The following is a 27,406-nucleotide window of genomic DNA, read 5'->3' on the forward strand; positions in this document are numbered from 1 at the left end:
CCTGTTTAAGGCGCTGCACACCAAAATTTTTATTAGTGGGCTATTACCTGGAGAAACAGGATACCAACACATGGCAGCAAAATATCCTCATTTTGAGGTTTACCCCACTGAAACAAGAATAAAAGAGACGGCTGTTTTCATACAGCTGCAAAATTAAAAATTTTTCATTTTTTCTTTTTAACAAATGCAGGACATTTCTTACTTTTTTTTTTAAATTGCACATTCCCTATTCTCATTGCAGGAGTTCTTCTTCCAATCCAAGTCCCTAACATCAAGCCAGCCACCTACTTCTACTTCTCCCACACCATTCTATCGTATACTGTGTACTGTCAGGCACTGCCATGAAACTCATGGGCCTCGAAGACAAAAGCTATACAGCAGACAAATTGCTGTTGTGTATCCAGCAGCAAGTTGCACCTTGGACTTAACTTCTATAAGTGGGCATTATGACTAGCGGCAATGGCAATAAACATTGTCGCTGCGTTTTGGGGAAACATTTTCACGATTTTCCCTGTTTTGCTCATATGCTCAACCACGTTGGTGCAGTTATTGTAAGGCTGTATCCAGGGATGCTAAAGGTCCTGTCAGTGTTCAAAAGAGAATACTCTTATTTTAACAAATGCTACTTTGATGCGGCAAAATGGTAAGGAAGACAAGTTAGGCAACATTTCCAGGCCGACTCCACGCCAGCGTTTTGTTAGAGGAGGTCGATCTGTTTCTAAACCAGGAGGAGTGAATTGAGGAAGAGGTGGAGATCATACCTTCACAACCACTCCAGTTGGGGGAAGAGAAACATGTTTACCTCATATCAACCGCTACAAACTGACATGCCAGCTATGAACAGGACTATATAGAGAAGAATGTTTTAATATAGGGGGGGGGGGACGACGACGACGACAGGGATCCTATTGTCTTTCCAGTGATGTTTTTATCTATAATTTTCCTACAGAGTTTTCCAGGCCGTTCCCTCCAACTGTCGCTGTGTGATTCCCCCCGCTCATTTGAGACAGTCGAGTTATGGTTAATTTATAACAGTACACTTTCAGTTGCCATGTCTAATAGTCTACCCACATTTGGCTGCAATATACTGTATATGGGGTTGATGCTGGATACCAATGACACTAGTTATGAGGAATGGTGAATTAAACAACAATGTAGACACGTAGACACCGATGTGGAGTGAAACACAGTACCTGTACAGTATCTGACGTTTAAAGTGAATGTATTGTCAGAAAATTATGTTATATCTATATTTAAAAAAAAATCCTCACCATAGGCTGATATTTCATATTTTATAGAGATCACTTTTTAGCGGTCATCTCATTATCATTACAGGCAGGATTATGATGAAGGGTAACACCCTTATTAACACCTGTCAGCAGACAACACAGGGTCACAATATTGACCATAGATGGTGGAAACAGCTAATCTTCTTCGAACTCCCTGCATAGTGACCTCTACATGATACAGAGAATGCTCACAAAACTCCCATAGAATTCAATGACTCATTTTAACTGCTATAAAGCAAATCTCTGAATGGCTGTTCACAGATCAGAGCAGCAGCTGATGAAAGATGGCTGCCCTCATAATCATATATTAAAAAAAAGAAAATAAATACAATCAGAAAACAAAAACAGATTAAAACAGAAAAATGTTTCGGTATATAGTTTTAATTATTACATATAATTTTTATATATAATCCATATTACAGAGCCATATTACTTTTAGTGTTTATGCACATTAGAACACAGCCCTAAAGTGAAATTTTGGAAAATGTTCATAAGGAGTATTATGGACCTACTAGGATCCTGTAATATACCAGGACAGTTTTTTTTTTTTTTTTAAAGCCCTTAAGAACGCAGCAAATTTTGGATACTGGTAAAAAAGGATACTGATTTATGCCACTCCAAAGGAGGCTAAATGGACACTCTATGGCCCCCCGTCAATACCGAGATGTAAAGGAGCCTTAGTTTTTATAGGGCACCTGTCACCAGCATTTCACCTATTAAACTTTACTTATCCCTCACTGGCTGCTGCTGTCAAAAGTTCATTGCCGTTATCCCCTCTCCTAAACTCCTCCTCCGACTGTAAATAACGGTCTGCAAACATTTTGCGCCTTTTATCGTAATAATCCGGTGTCCCTTTGTGCGCACACACTAGAAGAGGACATCAATGCACAAGCGCAGAATTTTGTGTGCTGGGGAAGGCGAGGAGCGGTCAATCAAAGTAAGGAGGCGGGGTAAACTCGGAAAAAAGACTTGAGGAATGAAGATGTGACTATTTTCAAACGAAGATTTGACTCTTTTCAAATGAAGATTTGACTCTTTTATGCTCATTAGCATACTGTGTGGGAACGCTAAAAAATTGAATACTAAAGCTACAGAGCCGACTAAGAAGACAATTATAGGTTATACAGAAATTATTTTTCACCCACTACCACCTGGTATTGCTGGTTTAATAGGTGAAATGCTGGTGACAGGTTCCCTTTAATTTTTATAATTTTTAGGTGGTGTAATTAAAAAAAAAAGCAATTGCGGCACTTTTTTTTATTTACTTGGTTTAAGGTGCGGTATAAATATAGTGTTAAACGGGTTGTCGAGTCCCCAAAAATTGATGACCATCATACTCTTTGATCGGTCAGGCTCCGACTTCTGGGACCCCTGCCGATTAGCAGTTTTTGAAGGGGCCGCAGTGCTAGTATGAGCGCTGCGGCACCTTCAAAACCTGATTGGCTGGGTTCCCGGGAGTCGGATCCCGACCAATCATATTTTGATGGGCTATCAATTTTCAGAGACTGGATAACCCCTTTAAGTTAGTTACGGTAACGGGGGATACCAAATAGACCTAGTTTTTTTAATGTTTGACCATTTTTATTCAATAAATAAAAAATTTATGGAGTCTGCTTTATTTTATTTGTGTGTATGTTTTATTGATAATTGATTAAACGTAATCTTTTCTTGTCCCACTAGAGGACTTTTACTTGTGATTTTTACTTTTAACAAATAATGCCTTGGAATGCCTCTATATTCTAATGCATTCATTTCTGTCATTAAAAACTGACCGGTAACTATTAGGCCATTATAACCTAAAAGATATTTACATATGGCAGCCATGGGGTTTTTCTTTCGTGGTGTAGGTTTCGGCAATGGGGAGTCAAAAGAAGCTGCTTCCCTTGGTTTTCACCTCTTAGATGCCGCGATCATGATAGAAAAATGCATAAGGAGTTAAACTATCGTGATCGGAGTTATCTCAAAATTCGGCCATTGCCGACGGAAGCCAAAAGAGTATTTTTTATGTATAGATTATTTAACATGGTAGACTATGGGTTTAGGTTGCCAATGTATGGCATCTGTCACTGGCTTTGTATAACAAATATGTTAAGAAGCCAGTTATGTAACTGTCCATACATGAAAAGTTATCATTGGATTTTCCCCATTCAGCAGAGGGAATCTGGATGGCTACAGCCCAACTATCCCTCTTCAAAGGCAACACTTTCAATGCAGCCAGAGTACCCAGCTGCTTTTTCCACCCGGGAAAGCTACATCAATGTGGCAACCCCAAGGTACCTGCAGGAGGGCCCAACTATTCCCTCTTTGAAAGGCACTTCTTCTAAAGCAGCTGTAGTCCCTGGCTGCTTTCTCTGCCAGGGTAAGCTCCGTCACTAGACTTTCCGTGGTGTAGCAGGGAAGTTCCAGTGACGTAGCTTCCGTGGGCACAGAAAGCCACCATCCAGACTCCCTTGGCTGCACTTGGAAATTCCAGTGATAATTGTCCCTATATGGACAGTTATGTCACTGAAGCTTCCCTACATATCCATTGAATAAAGGGCGTGATGAATGGCATCTGTCACCCATCGGCTATAATGGCATCTGTTCATGAAAAAGCTCACTATGTATGTGTTAAATGGATCCCATATTAGTTTATGGATGACGGATGCCACCATTAGGCGTCCGTCACGGTCAGCCTTCCTGTAACATACACGTCAGGCGCTTTTTTCCCAGTGTATAAGTTAAACGGAGGACAAAAACGCAGTGTGAACCTAGCTTAAATACTGAAAGTTCCCATCTCCATTCCAGGTTATTCTACCTGCTTGTTGGTCCTAATTCGGAAGAAATCCGCTATAGGGAAGAGAGCTATTACTGTTACCAGTATCATGAGTGAATGCAGGGAGCAGGCAGAGCAGGGAGTCTGTGAGGTAAAGCTTCAGTTAATGGCTGCAGAGCACTGAGTGATGTCAGAGAAGGGAGCGCCGCTTTGGCAAATTCTCCTGTACATCCCAGTAAAATGCAGCCATTCCGTTATTTTCTGTGGTGTGTTAAAGACCTACAGTCAGGGCCGCCATCAGGGGGGTATTAGGGGTACTACTGTAGGGGGCCCGGCCAAACTTAATTGAAAGGGGGGCCCGGCAACTGCCGCGATTTGCCTTTGGTAGAAAAAAACAGGCCCCTGCAATGGGGCCTGTTCTTTTCACCATAGCAATGTCGTGAGCTGCGGGCCCCCCTCTCGTCAAACACCGCCGTGAGCTGCGGGCCCCCCTCTCATCTAACACCGCCGCGAAACACCGCGCGCGACCGCGCGTGAAGGACCGCAAGCGCGCACCGGCGTGCTCGTTACCGCAAACGCGCGCTCACACTCGAACGACCGGGCCGCCGGAAAGCAACCCGCTCGTGCCCGCCGCCGAGAGGGATGCGGTGCGCGAGCACCAAAAGTACAGCGACCAATCAACTGGGAAGAACAGCGGCGCACAGTCTAATTACCTGCTGGCCCGCCTCCGACTCCGCCTCCTCGTCCTCCTCCTCCGCCTCCTCGTCCTCCTCCTCGGCCTCCTCGTCCAGCGCCTCCTCGTCTGACTCCGCCTCCTCCTCCTTCTTCTCCTCCTCCAGAGCGTAGCTGCGTAAAGGAGAGGGGGAGGAGTTCAGTTCTTGCGCGGCGGCAGGAGTTCTTCGATCCCCGCCATTTTCTGGAGCCTGGAGGTGAAGGACGACATCTGGACCGAAGACATCGCCTGACGAGGACTGGAGTGGGACCAGCTCTTCTGACACAGTGAGTAAAGTGTCTGAAAGTGCTGTTTCTGTATGGCCCTGTTCACACAGAGTATTTTGCAGGCCGAAAAAATCTGCCTCAAAATTTCTTAAAGAATTTTGAGGCAGATTTTGACCTGCCCACACTATCTTGCTGCGTTTTTTGCTGCGTTTTTTGCCTGCGGCGATTGAGGACAGCAGACAAAAAACGCAGCGAAAAATGCATTTTCTGCCTCCCATTGATTTCGATGGGAGGTCAGAGGCAGAACCGCGGCAAGAAAGGACGTGCTGCTTTTTCTTTTTTCCGCGACTGGCTCCCATTGATTTCAGATTAAATCAATGGGAGGCGGTTTTGGAAGTTTTTTGGTGCGGATTCTGACGCAGTGTCCGAGTCAATATCAAGGCCCAAAAACTCTGTGAACTGGGCCTTATTGTTAGGGCTTATTCAGACGAACGTGTAATACGTCCGTGCAACGTGTGTGATTTTCACACGCCTCGCACGGACCTATGTTAGTCTATGGGGCCGTGCGGACTGTCAGTGATTTTAACGCAGCGTGTGTCCGCTGCGTAAAACTCACGACATGTCCAATATTTGTGCATTGTTCGCGCATCACGCACCCATTGAAGTCAATGGGTGCGTGAAAGTCACGCCCATCACATGGAAGCACTCCCGCAGCCGTATAAACTATGAATGAAAACAGAAAAGCACCACGTGCTACAAACCTCCAAACAGAGTGTCATAATGATGGCGGCTGCGCGAAAATCACGCAACCACGCATCATACGCTGCTGCCACACGGAGCTGTTATGGACCTTTTGCATGCGCAAAACGCCACGTTTTTTGCACGCGCAAAAAGCACACGCTTGTGTAAATCCGGCCTTAGGGTAGGAACACACTAGGCATGAACACTGCGGATTTTATGCGACACATTTTATTGTGGAAAATCCGCAGCGTATTACAGTCGCAGCAGAGTGGATGAGATTTGAACAAATCTCATCCACACGCTGCAAAAAAAATTGACCTGCAGTGTGGCTTTTGGCTTTTTAAGCCGCAGCATGTCAATTTATGCTGCAGAATCGCCGCTCGTCTGTTGCGGAAATGCTGCGGTTCTGCCGCAAAAATCACAAAAGAGAAAAAAAAAAGGCACTTTTTTAAAGTGATAAAAAAGTTTATACTTACCCCGGCCGTAGTCCTGGTGCTGCAGCAGTCACATGGTCTACAGCGTCATCCCAGGAGGCGGGGCTACGTTCAGAAGACAGAGATGCGTCACCTAAACTACGGCCGGGGCAAGTCTAAACTTTTTTTTCGCTGCAGGATTCCCGCAGCGGACACGCCTCACGAAACCTGCGCCACTATTTGGTGCGGTTTTGCTGGCAGAATTCCCTGCGGCTCCCGGGGCGGATAAGCTGTGTAGTTTTACTCAGCATATCCGCCTAGTGTGTTCCTTATGATGCGCTCCTGGAGCTGCTGCCGGTCTCTAAATAGGCAGTTGGTCCAGTAGAATTTGGAATTATTTTTTTTTGTGAACCAGCTTAAAAAAATACAAAACTTTTGTGTTAGGGCCTGTTCACATCACTGTTCGCTTCCCTGCCGGGGTTCCGTCTGAGGTTTCTGTCGGGTGAACCCCGCAACGGAAAGTGAAAGTGACAGCACAGCTTCCGTTTCCGTCACCATTGATCTCAATGGTGACGGAAACATCGCTAATGGTTTCCGTTCGTCACCATTCTGGCTGGTTTTTGGACGGAATCAATAGCGCAGTCGCAGTTCACTTTCCGTTGCGGGGTTCACCCGACGGAAACCTCAGACGGAACCCCGGAACGGAAGCGAACGGTGATGTGAACAGGCCCTAACACAAAAGTTTTGTATTTTTTTAAGCTGGTTCACAAAAAAAAATAATTCCAAATTTTACTGGACCAACTGCCTATTTAGAGACCGGCAGCAGCTCCAGGAGCGACATCATCACACTAGGCGGATATGAGTAAAACTACACAGCTTATCCGCCCCGGTAGCCGCAGGGAATTCTACCAGCAAAACCGCACCAAGTAGTGGCGCAGGTTTTGTGAGGCATGTCCGCTGCGGGAATCCTGCAGGGAAAAAAAAGTTTAGACTTGCCCCGGCCGTAGTCCTGGTGACGCATCTCTCTCTTCTGAACGTAGCCCCGCCTCCTGGGATGACGCTGTAGACCATGTGACCGCTGCAGCGGTCACATGGGATGAAACGTCATGACAGGAGGCCGAGCTGTGCTAAGACTAGAGGATCGTGTCACCAGGACTACGGTCGGGGCAAGTCTAAACTTTTTTATAAATTTAAAAAAGTGCCTTTTTATTTTGTTCTCATTTGTGATTTTTGCGGCAGAACCGCAGCATTTCCGCAACAGAGGAGCAGCGATTCCACAGAATACATTGACATGCTGCGGCTTAAAAAGCCAAAAGCCACACTGCAGGTCCATTTTTTTTGCAGCGTGTGGATGAGATTTGTTCAAATCTCATCCACTCTGCTGCGACTGTGATACGCTGCGGATTTTCCACAATAAAATGTGTTGCATAAAATCCACAGTGTTCATGCCTAGTGTGTTCCTACCCTAAGGCCGGATTCACACGAGCGTGTGCTATTTGCGCGCGCAAAAACGTGGCGTTTTGCGCATGCAAAAGGTCCATAACAGCTCCGTGTGGCAGCAGCGTATGATGCGCGGCTGCGTGATTTTCGCGCAGCCGCCATCATTATGACACTCTGTTTGTATGTTTGTAGCACGTGGTGCTTTTCTGTTTTCATTCATAGTTTATACGGCTGCGGAAGTGCTGGGCGTGACTTTCACGCACCCATTGACTTCAATGGGTGCGTGATGCTCGAACAATGCACAAATATAGGACATGTCGTGAGTTTTACGCAGCGGACACACGCTGCGTGAAAATCACGGACAGTCTGCACGGCCCCATAGAGTAATATAGGTCCGTGCGAGGCGTGTGAAAATCACGCGCGTTGCACGGACGTATTACACGTTCGTCTGAATAAGCCCTGACAATAAGGCCCAGTTCACAGAGTTTTTGGGCCTTGATATTGACTCGGACACTGCGTCAGAATCAGCACCAAAAAACTTCCAAAACTGCCTCCCATTGATTTAATCTGAAATCAATGGGAGCCAGTCGCGGAAAAAAGAAAAAGCAGCACGTCGTTTCTTGCCGCAGTTCTGCCTCTGACCTCCCATCGAAATCAATGGGAGGCAGAAAATGCATTTTTCCCTGCGTTTTTTGTCTGCTGTCCTCAATCGCAGCGGGCAAAAAACGCGGCAAGATAGTGTAGGCAGGTCAATATCTGCCTCAAAATTCGGTGCGCGGCTCCAGGCGGTCGCGGGTGCGCATGCGCGGGAGTTTGCGGGTGCGCGCGATCGGTCGCACGGGCGGCGGTGTTTGACGGCCCCCATGACGACCCCCATGCTACCCAGGGCCGGCATCAGGGGGGGTATTATAGGTACTGATGTGAGAGGCCCGGCCAAATCTAATTGAAAGGGGGGCCCGCAGCTCACGACATTCTTTTGGTGAAAAAAACGGGCCCCATTGCAGGGGCCTGTTTTTTTTCTACCAAAGGCAAGTCGCGGCAGTTTGCCGGGCCCCCCTTTCAATTAGGTTTGGCCGGGCCTCTCACATCAGTACCCCTAATACCCCCCTGATGGCGGCCCTGGGTACCATGATATAGTGCTGGACGGAGTATCGTTAACAGGCGGTGCCACGGTAGGGGGGCCCAGAAAATTTAGCTGTAGGGGGCCCTGAAATTCCTGATGGCGGCCCTGCCTACAGTACAGTGTACAGAGAACCCTGGAAACTTGCATTTGAGGTACCAGAATGTAAGAATTAACAATGCTGGAATGCTACATGACCCTAATAGTTCCGTTTTTATCCATTCTGAAAATATGCCTGGTTTTCATTTTAGGTTCATTTTTGTTAAATGACCTGCACTGATCATACATTTTGGTTGATCAAGATAGCCTATATGTATAGAAACACTAAATTTGTTGTTTAATAAGCAAGATGACATTGGTAGTGTTCATGTAATGCTTACCTGTCTACTGAGTACAAGCAGGGTAACAAAAAATATGAAAAGTGATACAGATCCCATTGTTTTCAGATCTTTCAGTACACCTGGTCTGCAAATAGAAATATTACACATTTAATTTAATTGTCTACACTTATAACATTCATGCTATTTCCATATAGACCTACATTCGCACACTTTTAGTTCAGTTAATGGCTTTGCATCATAATGTTAGCATTTCATGTAAAGTAAGCTTTCGCCCTTAAATGCAGTTGCAACCCTCCTTGTAACACTGCCGCTCTGCCCACCCCACAGGATAAGCAGAGAAAAGAAAACATACAGATGTATCTTGGTCCCATATAGCATGGAAAACGGACATGTGCTGTATACAGTAGATAACCTCTTTGAGAACAACCACCTAAAAATGCTGTGAAAATTGTTTTTTAGAGGTGGGACTCTCAAAGTAGACGACCAATAAACTGATGATTTAAGAGACATTAAGAGGAGAAATTATGAATTTATTGAATAAAATAATATCTTTTTTTAGGTATTATTTATTGTCTAACTTATTGCGTAAAATACATACAACCATGTATTAATATGTGTGATGCCATTCACCCTTTGAGCAAACACTTTCTATCTTATTGCATCATTGGATCGGCTACACAGGCGCCTAGGCGAAAAAAGCACACAAGCTCCTGTTTTGGATGTGCATGGCTTCTGAAATGGGAATGACTGTCGCAATGAGTTAGGAGAATCCACCTTTTAAATACAAGTATTGAACTATTGTGTTGAAAGTGAAAAAGAGACAGTAAAGAGATTTAAGATAGTACACACAAATAAAAAATGCTATTCAACTGCAAAGGTTGAGTGCTGTCCGCCTTTAGTGTGTCTGGGAAAATGCCCAACTGGTCCTACTGTGCTACCTGAGAGAGTGCTGTTTTTTTCTTTTTATTCCCTATGTACCACAGAATCTCAGGGACCATCTGATTAAGCTCCTCTTTTTACCCCGATCTAGACTATTCTTGCAAACATGTAATTTCGTTTGAATACGTTCAGACCACATCACCTTCATTCTTCTAGACTAATGTCTTGCTGTGATACATTCTGGATGCCTTGGAGCACTGCCACACGCTGATGACTGTTCATTAAAACCCTTGTGCACTAATCCCAATGGAATTGCCGTACTGTAAATTTGCATAGAACCTTACCATTTAGCATCCTAATATCATCTCCAAGTTTCAATGGTGACGCTAATTGCAATGGATCTTTGCAGATTAGGCATCATACTGTATGTGTAATATACATGCATGAGCTACCAGACCTTATTGGAGTTAGCAACCAAATGAGGTCACCAAGACATTCCGTAGAAGTGTATTAAGTCTAATGCTGATTGGCATTACATAACCACATCATTTAGCTCAGTGGGTGAGCTCTAGATTTCCCTAGTTGATCACTTGCTCACAAACTACATTTGGGCAGCAATAAATAACTTTTTCTCTGCCAGTGATTTCTGGTCAGTTTTCACATGCAAAAATAAAACCTTAATTATAAAAAAAAACACTCTAAACCTTTAAAAAAATAAATAAATGCATAACAGTGCTTGTTTGCGATTAAAAGTCTGACCTAAGTAAAAAATTAGACACTTAGCACATCCTAAAAAAAAAAGTTCAAGATGTGCAGAGTACATACATGCCACTTATGTCTATGTCTACATGCAAATATTTTCACAAAATCAGCAAAACTGAAAAGACAAAAATCTGGTTTAAGTTGGAGATAACATAAAATACATTGATTACACACCAAGAAAAAGTGTGTGTACCCCCACACTATATATTTCCTGAAAGCAGACAACCTTAAGAATGAAATAGCCCTACCTAGGAGTTAGCAGTCATGACAATCTTTATGCGATTATGCAATATACCGTGATTTTAAAATCCATCTGGCTAAAAGGCTGAAACCAAGCAAACATTTATCCACAAAAGGGTCCTTCCAATAAAGAAATTTCAATGTGTCTGAAATTTGTACATACTACACATGTCTACATCTATAAGCCCATCATCACAGATCCTCCTCCTCTCCCTGCAAGCTGTCAGCCAAGAGTTACAGTACCGTGGCTTTAAAACAAGATTGCGGTTTTAGTTTGAACTAGAAACATTTCTAGCGAGGACATATCAAATATGGCCTTGGCAAAATAACAGCTGATTTTACCGTGGCCAGCCTGAAACATTCAGACGGGCAAAAGGGGCTCAAAAAGGGCATTGTTTCTCAATTTCTTAAATCAAATACTCTATTACATGGACTAACAGTAAATTCTAACTATAAGTCATTTTTATTTCGTTTGCTACCAAGTAGCTGAGTTGCTTTGTGGCCCTAACCTGTGTTCGTATATACAGTAACATATACTATTATATGAAAATGATATTCGTCATTTTGGCTGTTATTATATGGGCAGTATGTTTGGTATCATTTATGACCACTATAACTAGCATTTTATGGAAACCACTAAGTATGGCTGATATTATTATATTACCACTAATAATTTGGTACAACTTAGGTCAAGGATTGTAGACTAAGGGAAGTACCCCACCGACTGATATCTAGGAATCTAGTACTAGACATAGAAAGAAGGAATATGGTAGTTGAAAACACCACTATAACAGATAGATGTCATAATTAAAGTGAATGTCCACCTTAGATAATATTTGACATTAAAAATTCTGAGAGTTGGAGCTCAGTACCTGACTACAAACTGACACTTTCTTAGTATGTGTGGTTGTCAATGGCAGTTTGTCATCAGATTCTGATTTCCAATGATCAGAATTTTGAATGCAGTGTACTAAAGGTGAAGGTCGAATTACGCTTTAGATACAGTAAATGTACAATTCTATTGCTAATTCAAAGCAAAGCCAGCAGTACAAAGTAATGTCATCAGCCTCTATATTTCTCTCAAGCACGGCAATGATGCAATTCTTCAATTTTCAATGGGAAATGGGAAGAATTGCATAATCACAAGGATGTTCGCTAACATTAGCATATTTCTTTTATGCACCGGAAAAAAAAAAAATACCATTGGTTTATAGTTACATTATAGTAATGACGACATAAAACATCTGTATTTATAAAGATAAAACATGCAGAATAAAGTTTGTACATGAAATAAATAACATACCTTTCTAAGGAAACTGTTGAATAGAGGTACCTGCTGTAGGCCTCAAGCATTGGTGCATGTGTGTGTAGAAGAATGATGTTGTATATCACCAGAGCGTTGAGCATGATAATCATCTTCAATTCATAATTTATCCGTAGAAATACAGAGCAAGAAATGAATCCAAGAATACAACTGTAAATAAAGTACTGCAGACAAAGATGAGAAGGATAATATATTTTTAGATATTGGAAATCTTAAGAAGGTTCATGTTAAGGCATACCTGAATCGTGAGTGATGAACTGAAGATGTGGTTTATGTACATATTGTTTGTGATTTACTTTTCTTCTACATTTCCTCTCCCTATTTCCTGAGAAGATTGGAGAAACATTTAAACACCTTCCAAAACTCAGTCTGTTATCATAATGACTGGACCCACATTCAGTTCAAATACTTTAACTGTACTTTTAAAAATTTTTTTTGATATGTCACAGGGACATATCAGAAGTTTTGATTTGTGGGGTAAGAGTGCTGAGACACCCACTGTCACTAAATCGATGGTGCAGAAGCTCTCACCACGGATCAAGTGGTGTGGGATGTTTGTGCGATGCCTCCTGTTCCTCGACGTGCCAATTATTTCCCCTTGTTGCAAACTGAGAGGAACAGTATCCTTGAACTGAGAGAGCTCTCAAAGGCTATCATGGTAAACAGAAAGACAGAAATGGAGGCTGATATGGAGGTCTATTCTTTTCAGCGATGAGTCCCCATTTTGTCTCAGACACAATGATAGCCGGAGATTGGTCTGGAGACCACGTGGGCAATGCCATGAATAGGCCTTCACAAGGGCCTACTCCCGGGATTATGGTGCGGGGTGGAATAATGTAAGGCAGCCTGACCCTTCTAGTCTTCATTTTAGGTACACTAACAGCTTGGCGTTACATTGATCTGGTCGTGGAACCAGTGGTACGGCTACTTCTCCAAACTGTCTGAGAAGCAGTTTTTCAACAGGACAACACCGGCCAGCATGTTTCTCGTGCTACTGTGTACAGCCTGCGTAGCCTAAATGTGCTATCATGGCCTGCAACATCTCCAGACCTGTATCCCATCGAGCACATCTGGAAGGTCATTGGTCAGCAATTACAAAGCGAGCTGCCAGTAGCCAATTTTTATGATTTGCATGCCCAAGTGCATTCAGCGTGGCATAACATTCCTCAGCCAACAATTAGTCACCTCAATGATAGCATGCCAAGGCGTGTAAGTGCAAGATGTTTGGAATACTTTGTTTCCATTGTGTTATCATTAGCACGTCTATCAATCCTGTAAATTCCACAATTCCAAAACTTTTCCTTCTTGGTGCTGCAATTTCAATGTTGAGGAGTGTGTGTATATATATATATATATATATATATATATATATATATATATATGTATACACATACATACACACATATATATTGTAGCAGTGCAGCTACTGGACAGTGCAGAAACTGTCTGGTTTTAAGCAACCAGGGAACATGTACAGCAGAGAGGGTTTTCTCTGCTGTTGCTTGGGTGTAAAGCCCGGAATAGGGCCTGGTTTGCTGGAGTGTGAAGGAGAAGGGCGGCTTCCACTCCATACAGACAGTCCATGTCTTGGGCTGTCTGATGAGCCTAGTTAGGCTTCACCTGAGGCGGCTCTTTAATTGAGGTGTGTGCTGTTCACACAGGGCTCTCAGTCTGGGGAAGACAGGCATGCTAGCCTGTGAGAGTCACCACCGTGTAAGGTAAAGCTGCCTATGTTTTGAGGTACTGGGCACAAAGCTTAGGGTCTCTTAGTGAGGGACACTTAATGTTTAGTTAGAGGCTGGACGGCCTAGGGTTTGTTTTGAACTGCTGTGTAAAACCATCATTCATATGTGAAGACAATAAAGCTAGCTGCGTCCGGTTTCAACTTTTATTCGATGAGTTGGAGTGAACTTTCTGTGTGTGCCAACCATCTCACCCTGGAGATGGCGATCCTGAGAGCTAAGTGGTCCTCAAGATGTCACTAACTATATATATGTATATGTATATACACTACCGTTCAAAAGTTTAGGGTCATTTAGAAATTTCCTTATTTTTGAAAGAAAAGCACAGTTTTTTTCAATGAAGATAACATTAAATTAAACAGAAATACACTCTATACATTGTTAATGTGCTAAATGACTATTCTAGCTGCAAACGTCTGGTTTTTAATGCAATATCTACATAGGTGTATAGAGGCCCATTTCCAGCAACCATCACTCCAGTGTTCTAATGGTACATTGTGTTTGCTAACTGTGTTAGAAGGCTAATGGATGATTAGAAAACACTTGAAAACCCTTGTGCAATTATGTTAGCACCGCTGTAAACAGTTTTGCTGTTTAGAGGAGCTATAAAACTGACCTTCCTTTGAGCTAGTTGAGAATCTGGAGCATTACATTTGTGGGTTTGATTAAACTCTCCAAATGGCTAGAAAAAGAGAGCTTTCATGTGAAACTCAACAGTCTATTCTTGTTCTTAGAAATGAAGGCTATTCCATGCGCGAAATTGCCAAGAAACTGAAGATTTCCTACAACGGTGTGTACTACTCCCTTCAGAGGACAGCACAAACAGGCTCTAACCAGAGTAGAAAGAGTAGTGGTAGGCCCCGCTGCACACCTGAGCAACAAGACAAGTACATTAGAGTCTCTAGTTTGAGAAATAGACGCCTCACAGGTCCTCAACTGGCAGCTTCATTAAATAGTACCTGCAAAACGCCAGTGTCAACGTCTACAGAGAAGAGGCGACTCCGGGATGCTGGCCTTCAGGGAAGAGTGGCAAAGAAAAAACCATATATGAGACTGGCTAATAAAAGGAAAAGATTAATATGGGCAAAAGCACACAGACATTGGACAGAGGAAGATTGGACAAAAGTGTTATGTACAGACGAATCGAAGTTTGAGGTGTTTGGATCACACAGAAGAATATTTGTGAGACGCAGAACAACTGAAAGGATGCTGGAAGAGTGCCTGACGCCATCTGTCAAGCATGGTGGAGGTAATGTGATGGTCTAGGGTTGCTTTGGTGCTGGGAAAGTGGGGGATTTGTACAAGGTAAAATGGATTTTTTAATAATGAAGGCTATCACTCCATTTTGCAACGCCATGCCATACCCTGTGGACAGCGCTTGATTGGAGCCAATTTCATCCTACAACAGGACAATGACCCAAAGCACACCTCCAAATTATGCAAGAACTATTTAGGGAAGAACCAGGCAGCTGGTATTCTATCTGTAATGGAGTGGCCAGCGCAGTCACCAGATCTCAACCCCATAGAGCTGTTGTGGGAGCAGCTTGACCGTATGTTACGCCAGAAGTGCCCATCAAGCCAATCCAACTTGTGGGAGGGCCTTCTGGAAGCATGGGGTGAAATTTCTCCCGATTACCTCAGCAAATTAACAGCTAGAATGCCAAAGGTCTGCTATGCTGTAATTGCTGCAAATGGAGCATTCTTTGACGAAAGCAAAGTTTAAAGGAGAAAATTATTATTTCAAATAAATATCATTATTTCTAACCTTGTCAATGTCTTGACTATATTTTCTAGTCATTTTGCAACTCATTTGATAAATATAAGTGTGTCTTCATGGAAAACACAAAATTGTCTGGGTGACCCCAAACTTTTGAGCGGTAGTGTATATATATATATATATATATATATATATATATATACTACCGTTCAAAAGTTTAGGGTTACTTAGAAATTTCCTTATTTTTGAAAGAAAAGAACAGTTATTTTCAATGAAGATAACATTAAATTAATCAGAAATACACCCTATACATTGTTAATGTGCTAAATGTCTATTCTAGCTGCAAACGTCTGGTTTTTAATGCAATATCTACATAGGTGTATAGAGGCCCATTTCCAGCAACCATCACTCCAGTGTTCTAATGGTACATTGTGTTTGCTAACTGTGTTAGAAGGCTAATGAATGTGTAAAGGATCTACCAGGCACTACTTCTGTGTATACGCCCATAGGCAATCAGTCTGCACCTGAGTCCATGTCTCTGAGACTGACTCCATCTTACACCACTCAGCATGGCAGGCTTAGGAGTGGGAGAGCCTATCGCAGCCTGGCCAGACGGAGCTAGCTCCCGCCCTCTGTCTATTTATACCTGCCTTTCCTGTTCCTCCTTTGCTTGTGATTCTTCTCGTGTGGTTTCCTGGCCCAGCTACAGCTTCTACTATTTGATCCTGCTCCATACTGACCCTGGCTTACTGACTACTCTCCTGCTCTGCGTTTGGTACCTCGTGCACTCCTGGTTTGACTCGGCTCGTTCACCACTCTTGTTGCTCACGGTGTTGCCGTGGGCAACTGCCCCATTTCCCTTAGCTTTGTGTACCCTTGTCTGTTTGTATCGTGCACTTACTGAGCGTAGGGACCGCCGCCCAGTTGTACCCCGTCGCCTAGGGCGGGTCGTTGCAAGTAGGCAGGGACAGAGTGGCGGGTAGATTAGGGCTCACTTGTCCGTTTCCCTACCCCCATCATTACATAATCACAAGCCCATATACCTAGTCTACCCTGGTCCCTGACACTACTATGGACCCCCTTGAGACCCTGGCCCAGCAAATGCAGGGTCTCTCCCTACAGGTCCAGGCCCTGGCTCAGAGGGTCAACCAGCCTGACGCCACCATGGTAGTGCCCCTCACCTCACCTCTTGAACCCCACCTCAAGTTGCCTGACCGGTTCTCAGGGGACCGGAGGACTTTTCTCTCCTTTTTGGAGAGTTGTAGGCTTTACTTTCGCTTAAAGCCTCACTCCTCAGGTTCTGAGAGCCAGCGGGTGGGTATAATTATGTCCCGGCTCCAGGAAGGGCCCCAAGAGTGGGCCTTCTCCTTGGCTCCTGACGCCCCTGAACTTTCCTCCGTTGATCGTTTCTTTTCTGCTCTCGGACTCATTTATGACGAGACTGACAAGACTGCCTTTGCCGAGAGTCAGCTGGTGACCTTACGTCAGGGTAAGAGACCTGTTGAGGAGTATTGTTCTGACTTTAGGAAGTGGTGCGTAGCTTCTCGGTGGAATGACCCTGCCTTAAGGTGCCAGTTTAGGTTGGGTCTGTCGAACGCCCTGAAAGACCTGCTAGTTAGCTATCCCTCTTCTGACTCCCTAGACCAGGTTATGGCTTTAGGGGTACGACTTGACCGACGTCTCAGGGAACGACAACTTGAACGTTTTTGTGTTTTCCCCTCTTACTCCCCCATGATGCCTCCCGAGGTCCCGTTGCTTCGCTCTTCCACGGAAGACACGGAGGTACATATGCAACTCGGGGCCTCCGTGTCCCCCCGACAACGTAGAGAGTTCCGTAGGAAGAATGGTCTCTGCTTCTATTGTGGGGATGACAAGCATCAAGTGAACACCTGTCCTAGGCGTAAGAATAAGCAGCCGGAAAACTTCCGCGCCTAAGTGATCATCGGGGAGGTCACTTGGGCGCACAGGTATTTCCCGTAAATATGAAACGTAATAAAATCTTGCTTCCCTTTCAGGTCTCTTTTGGTGGTAGGTCTGCTACCGGCAGTGCCTTCGTGGATTCAGGGTCTTCTACTAATATCATGTCTGTGGAATTTGCTATGTCTCTAGCTATGCCTTTGATTGATTTGCCTAAACCTGTCCCGGTAGTGGGTATCGACTCCACTCCTCTTGCTAATGGTTATTTTACACAGCATACCCCTGTTTTTGAACTCCTTGTTGGCTCCATGCATTTGGAGCAGTGCTCTGTACTGTTGATGCAGGGATTATCGTCCGATCTGGTTTTAGGCCTTCCCTGGTTGCAGTTGCATAATCACACGTTTGACTGGAATACTGGGGAGCTTACCAAATGGGGTAATGAATGCTTGACATCATGTTTTTCTGTTAATTCTATTTCTCCCCCTGAGGAGGTGAACACGCTACCTGAGTTTGTTCAGGACTTCGCTGATGTTTTCTCTAAGGAGGCCTCCGAAGTGTTACCTCCTCATAGAGAATACGATTGCGCTATCGAATTGGTACCAGGAGCTAAGCTCCCTAAGGGTAGGATATTTAATCTTTCTTGTCCCGAATGTGAAGCCATGAGAGAGTATATCCAGGAATGCCTGGCCAAGGGTTACATTCGCCCCTCTACTTCTCCAGTAGGTGCTGGCTTCTTCTTCGTAGGGAAGAAGGATGGTGGTCTTAGGCCATGCATTGACTACCGAAACTTGAATAAGGTCATTGTAAGGAACCAGTATCCCCTTCCTTTGATTCCTGATCTCTTTAATCAGGTTCAGGGGGCCCAATGGTTCTCTAAGTTTGATCTACGGGGGGCGTATAACCTTATCCGCATCAAAGAGGGGGATGAGTGGAAGACTGCGTTTAACACGCCCGAAGGTCATTTTGAATACCTCGTCATGCCCTTTGTGTTGTGTAATGCTCCTGCGGTCTTCCAGAATTTCATAAATGAGATTTTAAGAGATTACCTGGGGGTATTTCTTGTAGTGTACCTTGATGACATACTGGTGTTTTCCAAGGACTGGTCCTCCCACATTGAGCATGTCAGGAAGGTGCTCCAGGTCCTTCGGGAAAACAAACTGTTTGCGAAAACCGAAAAATGTGTGTTTGGGGTACAGGAGATACCATTTTTGGGTCAAATCCTCACTCCTCATGAATTCCGCATGGACCCCGCCAAGGTCCAGGCTGTGGCGGAATGGGTCCAACCTGCCTCCCTGAAGGCCTTACAGTGTTTCTTGGGGTTCGCTAACTATTACAGGAGATTTATTGCTAACTCCTCGGTCATCGCTAAGCCTCTTACGGACCTCACTCGCAAAGGTGCTGATCTCCTCCACTGGCCTCCTGAGGCTGTCCAGGCTTTTGAGGGACTTAAGAAGTGCTTTATCTCGGCCCCGGTGCTGGTTCAGCCCAACCAAATGGAGCCATTTATCGTGGAAGTTGATGCATCCGAGGTGGGAGTGGGGGCTGTCTTGTCCCAGGGTACCAGGTCCCTCACCCATCTCCGTCCCTGTGCCTACTTCTCCAGGAAGTTTTCGCCTACTGAGAGTAACTATGATATTGGCAACCGCGAACTCTTAGCCATTAAATGGGCATTTGAAGAGTGGCGCCACTTCCTGGAGGGGGCTAGGTACAAGGTAACGGTCCTTACCGACCACAAGAATCTGGTTTTCCTAGAATCTGCCCGGAGGCTAAACCCGAGACAAGCTCGATGGGCGCTATTTTTTACCAGATTCAACTTTTTGGTTACCTATAGGGCTGGGTCTAAAAATATTAAGGCCGATGCACTGTCGCGTAGCTTCATGGCCAGCCCTCCTTCTGAGGAAGATCCTGCTTGTATTTTGCCTCCTGGTATAATCATTTCTTCTATTGATTCTGATTTAGTCTCTGAAATTGCGGCTGATCAAGGTTCAGCTCCCGGGAAACTTCCTGAGGACAAGCTGTTTGTTCCCCTGCAATTCCGGCTAAGGGTACTTAGGGAAAATCATGACTCCGCACTATCTGGTCATCCAGGCGTCCTGGGTACCAAACACCTCATTGCCAGAAACTATTGGTGGCCTGGGTTGCCTAAAGACGTTAAGGCCTACGTCGCCGCTTGTGAGGTTTGTGCTAGGTCCAAGACTCCCAGGTCCCGACCAGCGGGTTTACTACGTTCTTTGCCCATTCCCCAGAGACCTTGGACCCATATCTCCATGGATTTTATCACCGATTTGAGGAAACCTCCTGTTCCCGTTCTCACCCCTGAGGGGGTGGAATTCGAGGTGGCCAAGATTGTGGACAGCAAGATGGTCCAAGGCTCCCTCCAGTACCTGGTCAATTGGAGAGGATACGGGCCTGAGGAGAGGACTTGGGTACCCGCCCGGGATGTTCACGCTGGGGTATTGGTCAGGAAGTTCCACCTTCGTTTCCCCAATAAACCAGGTCCACTTAGAAAGGGTCTGGTTGCCCCTCATAAAAGGGGGGGTACTGTAAAGGATCTGCCAGGCACTACTTCTGTGTATACGCCCATAGGTAATCAGTCTGCACCTAAGTCCATGTCTCTGAGACTGACTCCATCTTCCACCACTCAGGATGGCAGGCTTAGGAGTGGGAAAGCCTATCACAGCCTGGCCAGACGGAGCTAGCTCCCGCCCTCTGTCTATTTATACCTGCCTTTGCTGTTCCTCCTTTGCTTGTGATTCTTCTTGTGTGGTTTCCTGGCCCAGCTACAGCTTCTACTATTTGATCCTGCTCCATACTGACCCTGGCTTACTGACTATTCTCCTGCTCTGCGTTTGGTACCTCGTGCACTCCTGGTTTGACTCGGCTCGTTCACCACTCTTGTTGCTCACGGTGTTGCCGTGGGCAACTGCCCCATTTCCATTAGCTTTGTGTACCCTTGTCTGTTTGTCTCGTGCACTTACTGAACGTAGGGATCGCCGCCCAGTTGTACCCTGTCGCCTAGGGCGGGTCATTGCAAGTAGGCAGAGACAGAGTGGCAGGTAGATTAGGGCTCACTTGTCCGTTTCCCTACCCCCATCATTACAGGATGATTAGAAAACACTTGAAAACCCTTGTGCAATTATGTTAGCACCGCTGTAAACAGTTTTGCTGTTTAGAGGAGCTATAAAACTGACCTTCCTTTGAGCTAGTTGAGAATATGGAGCATTACATTTGTGGGTTTGATTAAACTCTCAAAATGGCTAGAAAAAAAGAGCTTTCATGTGAAACTCAACAGTCTATTCTTGTTCTTAGAAATGAAGGTTATTCCATGCGAGAAATTGCCAAGAAACTGAAGATTTCCTACAACGGTGTGTACTACTCCCTTCAGAGGACAGCACAAACAGGCTCTAACCAGAGTAGAAAGAGAAGTGGGAGGCCCCGCTGCACAACTGAGCAACAAGACAAGTACATTAGAGTCTATAGTTTGAGAAATAGACGCCTCACAGGTCCTCAACTGGCAGCTTCATTAAATAGTACCTGCAAAACGCCAGTGTCAACGTCTACAGAGAAGAGGCGACTCCGGGATGCTGGCCTTCAGGGAAGAGTGGCAAAGAAAAAACCATATCTGAGACTGGCTAATAAAAGGAAAAGATTAATATGGGCAAAAGCACACAGACATTGGACAGAGGAAGATTGGACAAAAGTGTTATGGACAGACGAATCGAAGTTTGAGGTGTTTGGATCACACAGAAGAACATTTGTGAGACGCAGAACAACTGAAAATATGCTGGAAGAGTGCCTGACGCCATCTGTCAAGCATGGTGGAGGTAATGTGATGGTCTGGGGTTGCTTTGGTGCTGGTAAATTGGGAGATTTGTACAAGGCAAAAGGGATTTTGAGTAAGGAAGGCTATCACTCCATTTTGCAACGCCATGCCATACCCTGTGGACAGTGCTTGATTGGAGCCAATTTCATCCTACAACAGGACAATGACCCAAAGCACACCTCCAAATTATGCAAGAACTATTTAGGGAAGAAGGAGGCAGCTGGTATTCTATCTGTAATGGAGTAGCCAGCGCAGTCACCAGATCTCAACCCCATAGAGCTGTTATGGGAGCAGCTTGACCGTATGGTATGCAAGAAGTGCCCATCAAGCCAATCCAACTTGTGGGAGGGCCTTCTGGAAGCATGGGGTGAAATTTTTCCCGATTACCTCAGCAAATTAACAGCTAGAATGCCAAAGGTCTGCAATGCTGTAATTCCTGCAAATGGAGCATTCTTTGACGAAAGCAAAGTTTGAAGGAGAAAATTATTATTTCAAATAAAAATCATTATTTCTAACCTTGTCAATGTCTTGACTATATTTTCTAGTCATTTTGCAACTCATTTGATAAATAGAAGTGTGAGTTTTCATGGAAAACACAAAATTGTCTGGGTGACACCAAACTTTTGAACGGTAGTGTATATATATATATGGGCTAACACTTTTTGATCAAAATGTGCACTAAGAACCTCCCTATTTGTAAGTAGATTTAGCTTTAGTGCATATTTATTTATATTTAGTGGTTTAGGTGGCATTAGTGTCGCAGGGTGCTGTCACCATTCTATGTTTGCTATATATATATATATATATATATATATATAAACAAATATGCACTCCGCTATTTGTTGCAGGATTTATAAATACTCCTCCACTGAATCATAAATCACACTTAAAGGGGCTCTGTCACCACATTATAAGTGGCCTATATTCTACATAATATGATTGGTGCTGTAATGTAGATTACAGCAGTGTTTTCTATTTAGAGTTATGACCTACATTAGCTTTATGCTAATGAGTTTCTCAATGGACAACTGGGCATGTTTTACGATTTGACCAAGTGGACATTATACAGAGGAGTGTATGATGCTGACCAATCAGCGTCATACACTCCTCTCCATTCATTTACACTGCAGATAGCGATATAGCTATATCGCTATGTCCAGTCACATAAACACACTATAACGCTACTCATGTGTCATGACAATGAATATACATTACCTCCAGCCAGTATGAGAATGAGTATTCATTCTCCTGACCACTTCTGTAGCGTCTCTGTGAGTTACAGCATAGAAGGCGTAGTCTCACGAGATTACGCTGTAAACTGTCATTCACAGCGAGATCTCGCTGTGCTGTGCTGTAAATCACACAGACGCTACAGAAGTGGTCAGGATTCTGAATACACATCACGTCCTGGCTGGATGTAATGTATATTCATTATCAGGACAATGCAGTAATGTTAGTTTGTGTGTATGATGCTGTAAATAGCGATATAGCTATATCGCCAACTGCAGAGTAAATGAATGGAGAGAAGTGTATGACGCTGATTGGTCACTGTCATACACTCCACTGTACAACGCCCACTTGGTCATATAGTAAAACACGCCCAGTTGTCCATTGAGAAACTCATTAGAATAAAGCTAATATAGGTCGTAAATCAGTCAAAAATTATTGTTTTTCTAAATAAAAAACACTGCTGTAATCTACATTACAGCACCGATCACATCATGTACAAGATAGGGCACTTATAATGTGGTGACAGAGCCTCTTTAAAGAGTAACTGCACTTTCTTTTTTTTTTATCAAAGAGAAATATCAAAAGTTTGGATCGGTGGGGGTCCAAGCACTGAGACGCTCACCGTTGCTGAAACAAAGGTGCAGAAGCGCTCAGTGGAGCACTTTGCACTCTTGCTGTGATCAGCGCTCATTGTCAGGCTTACGATGGCTTACATGCAACTTCTATGTGAGCCGTCTTCAGTCTGACGAGAAATGCTGCTCACAACCAAAGGTGCACAACACTCAGCTGAGCGCTTCTGCACCGACCCAGTGACGGTGGGGGTCTCCGCACTCAGACTCTCACCAATCCAAACTTTGGTATGTCTCTATGACTTATCAAAAGTTTGAAAGTGCAGTCACTCTTTAGGACAATGCACAGTTGAGATTAATGCACACTCCCAAGTTCCCACATTCGTTTTAGTTGCTTGTTTTGGCCTCTTAGTTACTTCTTCAAGTCAGTGCTGCTGAAAATCAATTCGCACACGAAAGAACAAAACTTAGTGATTGTAAAGCCTGTTTTACTCCAACATTGTCCGATGTTTCAGCTTAGACAAGCCTTTTTTAGTCATGAGAACCTGTCCTACTTGGCCCACTCATGCAGGTAAGCTACCTCTGCTGCTGTCATGCTCTCCTTCTGCAACGCATTTTCCCATCTCGCTTTCCTTCCAGTGTTCTCAAAATCAAACACTCTCCTCAGCATTTCCTGACTGAGATAAGCTGAACTACACTAGATACCTATTCAACCTTAGAAAGATCTTGTCCTGGTTAAACTAGTGGTGGTTCTATTCTCAATTCTGGCCCCATCCATTGGGAGAGTTTTCCGTTGCTTACTACTCTTCAGGATTTGCATAGGAGTAGTTATGTTTTGATGTTGTAAAATCCTCACTGTTGCCTATTATGCTAGGTGCCCCTTCACGGAGGACTCATGACCCTCACATTAACTGCTCCAGCAACATAATTTATTTTCCCTCTTCCTACTCTCGTTCAGATTTTCTGCCTCTTGACTATTTATATTTCTCTCCAAGACCATTCAGAGAAGTTTGCTTCCTTAGAGGTCTACTCTCAGTTTGATCCAGATATCAAGTTGCTAACCTCCAGCAAGCACTACACACCTGGATCAGGAAGGATTAAGGATACCATGGACCATGGTCCCTGGGCAGTATGAGAAGTGTGAGCCCCCCCTCTAGCCCAGTAATTTAAAATGGTTTGCCACACTATGAGTATAATTACATATGCATACATACCTATGTGCATGGACTACATTACACACATTTACCTACACACATTAATTTCTCATGAAGACAACACCTTCTCAACAAGAAGCCGGAGCAGCAATCAGCTGATCGCCACAGGTATAGATTCTCTCATTCCGGCGATCAGCTACATATTTCAAATGAATATATTGCATGTCGCATGCCTGGACCGCCAAGTTGATTATAATTCAGCCATAATGAGCATTTCATTTCAGAGAGAAGACAGACAGACTGAAGATCGAGCCATCAGTGTACTACACTGACAGATTTGACTTGGAACGGGACTGAGCAGCCTGCAATGTAAGTGAATAAATTCTGTTACAATATTTCTAATAAAGATTTATTGGGAGAATAATTTTTACCTCAAAATCAGTAGAATGAAATAAAAATAAAATCAAATTGTCCATAACTTTTACAGAGGTTTCCGAGATTCCGCCACATTAGGATGATTAAATGCCACAGTCAAATGATAGGGCATCACAGGACTGCATTCTAAACAAAGACCAGTTAAGTGGAAGCAGCAGGCCGAGGCAGTAAGGAGGCATTTGCAAGATATACCTGTTGCGCTGATGCAGAAACAGTAAAGGGTAATCTCCAAAAATGTAGACATATTTTGATGTTATGCATTAATAACTCCTTGCAAATAGGCATACTATCAAATCCTAATTGCAGTTTTTTACCTGCATTAGGACATAATGGCATAACCTGGTGACTGTGCCCACCCAAAAATAGGAGTCTTGCTGTGGTTGACAGAAACAAGAATCTCTGTGCCTGAAAAATTTACCTCACAGATGCCACAATCAATATTGATACTGATACTGTGGCATTTAAGAGGCATAAGCAAAAGGAGAATAGCCCCCAGGATTGTCTGATGAGACTGTTAGGGCCATTCATTTTTCATTGCATTACATTGCATTCGGAAAGTCTTCAGACCCTTTAAATTTTCTCACATTTTGTTATGTCGAGGCCTTGTGCTAAAAAAACAAAACAAAACACGTTTTCCCCCATCATTCTGCACTTAATACCCTAGAATGACAAAGTAAAACCGAATCTTAGTAATCTTTGCTAATTTATTGTATAGGAATATTTGCATTGTCATAAGTATTCAGAGCCTGCACTTAGTTAAAGCACCTTTGGCAGCAATAACAGCCTAAAGTCTACTTATGATGACACAAGGTTTGTACTCTTGGATTTTGAGATTTTCTGCCATTCTTCTCTGCAGATCTTCTCAAGCATTGTCAAGTTGGATGGGGACCGTCGATGGACAGCCATTTTTAGGTCTCCTCCAGATATGTTCTATTGAGTTCAAGTCAGGGCTCTGACTAGGCCACTCAAGGACATTCACAGAGTTGTCCCTAAGCCGCTCCTTTGTTGTCTTGGCTGTGTGCTTAGGGTTATTCTCTTGTTGGAAGGTGAACATTTGAACATTATAGCCTATGGGGGACAGATGCCACTGTTAGGGTCTGTGCACACTACATTTTGCCTTCCGATAGAGTTATAAGTAGTGAGGACTTCCGACGTATACCTCTTGAAGGCTACAAGTATTCCACCGTATAGGCATACAATGGGACGCGTTGCCCGAACCCCGCTGGGCACAGCGCTACCTGAAGCACTGTGCCCAGGAAAGCTCCTGACGTCACTGTCCATATATGGACAGTGATGTCAGGAGCAAGAATATTGGAGTACCCAGCCGGAGGATCAGAAGAGCTCTGGCCGGGGACTCCGGCTCTGGAGAAGCCCCTGACATCACTGTCCATATATGCACACAGTGCCTTAGGCATCCGTCACAGCCTTTGTTTAACATATATGTCAGGAGATGGAGACCATTAAATTGTTTTTTCCACGTGAGACATTTATGACACATCCGCAGGATATGTCATAAATCTCAGATAGATGTGGGACCCGCACCTATCTCCAGAACGGGGCACTGTTTACGTAACTCATGACCATATAACGTTTTTCATGGTCAGAAAACACCTCATTCATCCACAACACACTGCGGCTGAACAGGGTTTAGGGGGCCCCGTTCTGGAGATAGGTGCGGGTCCCAGAGATGGGACCCGCATCTATCTGGCATTTATGACATATCCTGTGGATGTGTCATAAATGTCTCTCATGGGAAAACCCCTTAAAACGCAGTGTGAATATAGCCTGTGCTGAGAACTCCAAAAAAGCTTAATAGTGAAACCGACCTGTCCAACAGATCTTCAGTTATAACAAACTTTCATGAAAGAGTAGCATGAAAACGGTGATAAGTCGAGAAAGAAATGCAATATGGAGGCCCAGTTAAATCCCTACAGAAGAGTATTTTTTGTGGAATATACTGAGCTCTAATTGTTTTACTAAGTTGATTATTGTATGTCTTTGGTTGACATTTTCTTTTGCTAAAGCTTTTCTAAGTATTTCTCAGTTTGATGGGCAGTAATAAGAAATATATAAATTGTTAATAATTCATAAATTTCAAATTTTGTGTAAAGCGCACCTAACTTTTCAGGTAACTTTTCAGAATAAGCTGTCATATGTGCGTGCATGAGGAATAACACTATTTCTGGCCATTATATGACTTGTATCCAACATTATTTAGCAGTTTTCCACAATGCAGGCACTATCTGTGTCACGAAGGGTCTGTGGACCCACTGGGCCATACTACCTTGGCGGTAAGGCAGCTGGCCAACAGGGCGCAGGTCAATGTCTATAGTTCGTATAGGTAGCTGTGGCAGCTCGGACAGTAGCAAGGCAGGCTCGGCTGGGACTAAGCAGCAGGTAGACTTCAGGCGAGGTGAAGCACGTCAGGTGTGGAATACAGCATGACACGACTTTGGCACAGCACAGTACACGACCAGGATAGTATGGAATGCAGGGAACAGGAACACACTTGGAGATCATTGCATAGACAAACTATGGAAACCACAACAATGCTCGGGCATCGAAGCAGGGGGCTG

The 27,406-nt window shown here is 44.0% G+C and overlaps 1 protein-coding gene across 1 annotated transcript in view; it reads right to left on the reverse strand.

Annotated features, from left to right (window-relative positions):
• ADCY2 (adenylate cyclase 2) overlaps window positions 1–27,406 on the reverse strand; it is an 831,331-nt gene that overhangs the window by 164,265 nt on the left and 639,660 nt on the right. The window contains exons 18-19 of the mRNA XM_075826916.1: window positions 12,223–12,407; window positions 9,078–9,162 (exon numbers count right to left, since the gene is read on the reverse strand). Of these exons, the coding sequence (XP_075683031.1) occupies window positions 9,078–9,162; window positions 12,223–12,407 (270 nt within the window). The remainder of the gene's footprint in view (window positions 1–9,077; window positions 9,163–12,222; window positions 12,408–27,406) is intronic.

This window comes from Rhinoderma darwinii, chromosome 5 (assembly GCF_050947455.1).
Source record: "Rhinoderma darwinii isolate aRhiDar2 chromosome 5, aRhiDar2.hap1, whole genome shotgun sequence".
Lineage (NCBI taxonomy): Eukaryota > Metazoa > Chordata > Amphibia > Anura > Rhinodermatidae > Rhinoderma > Rhinoderma darwinii.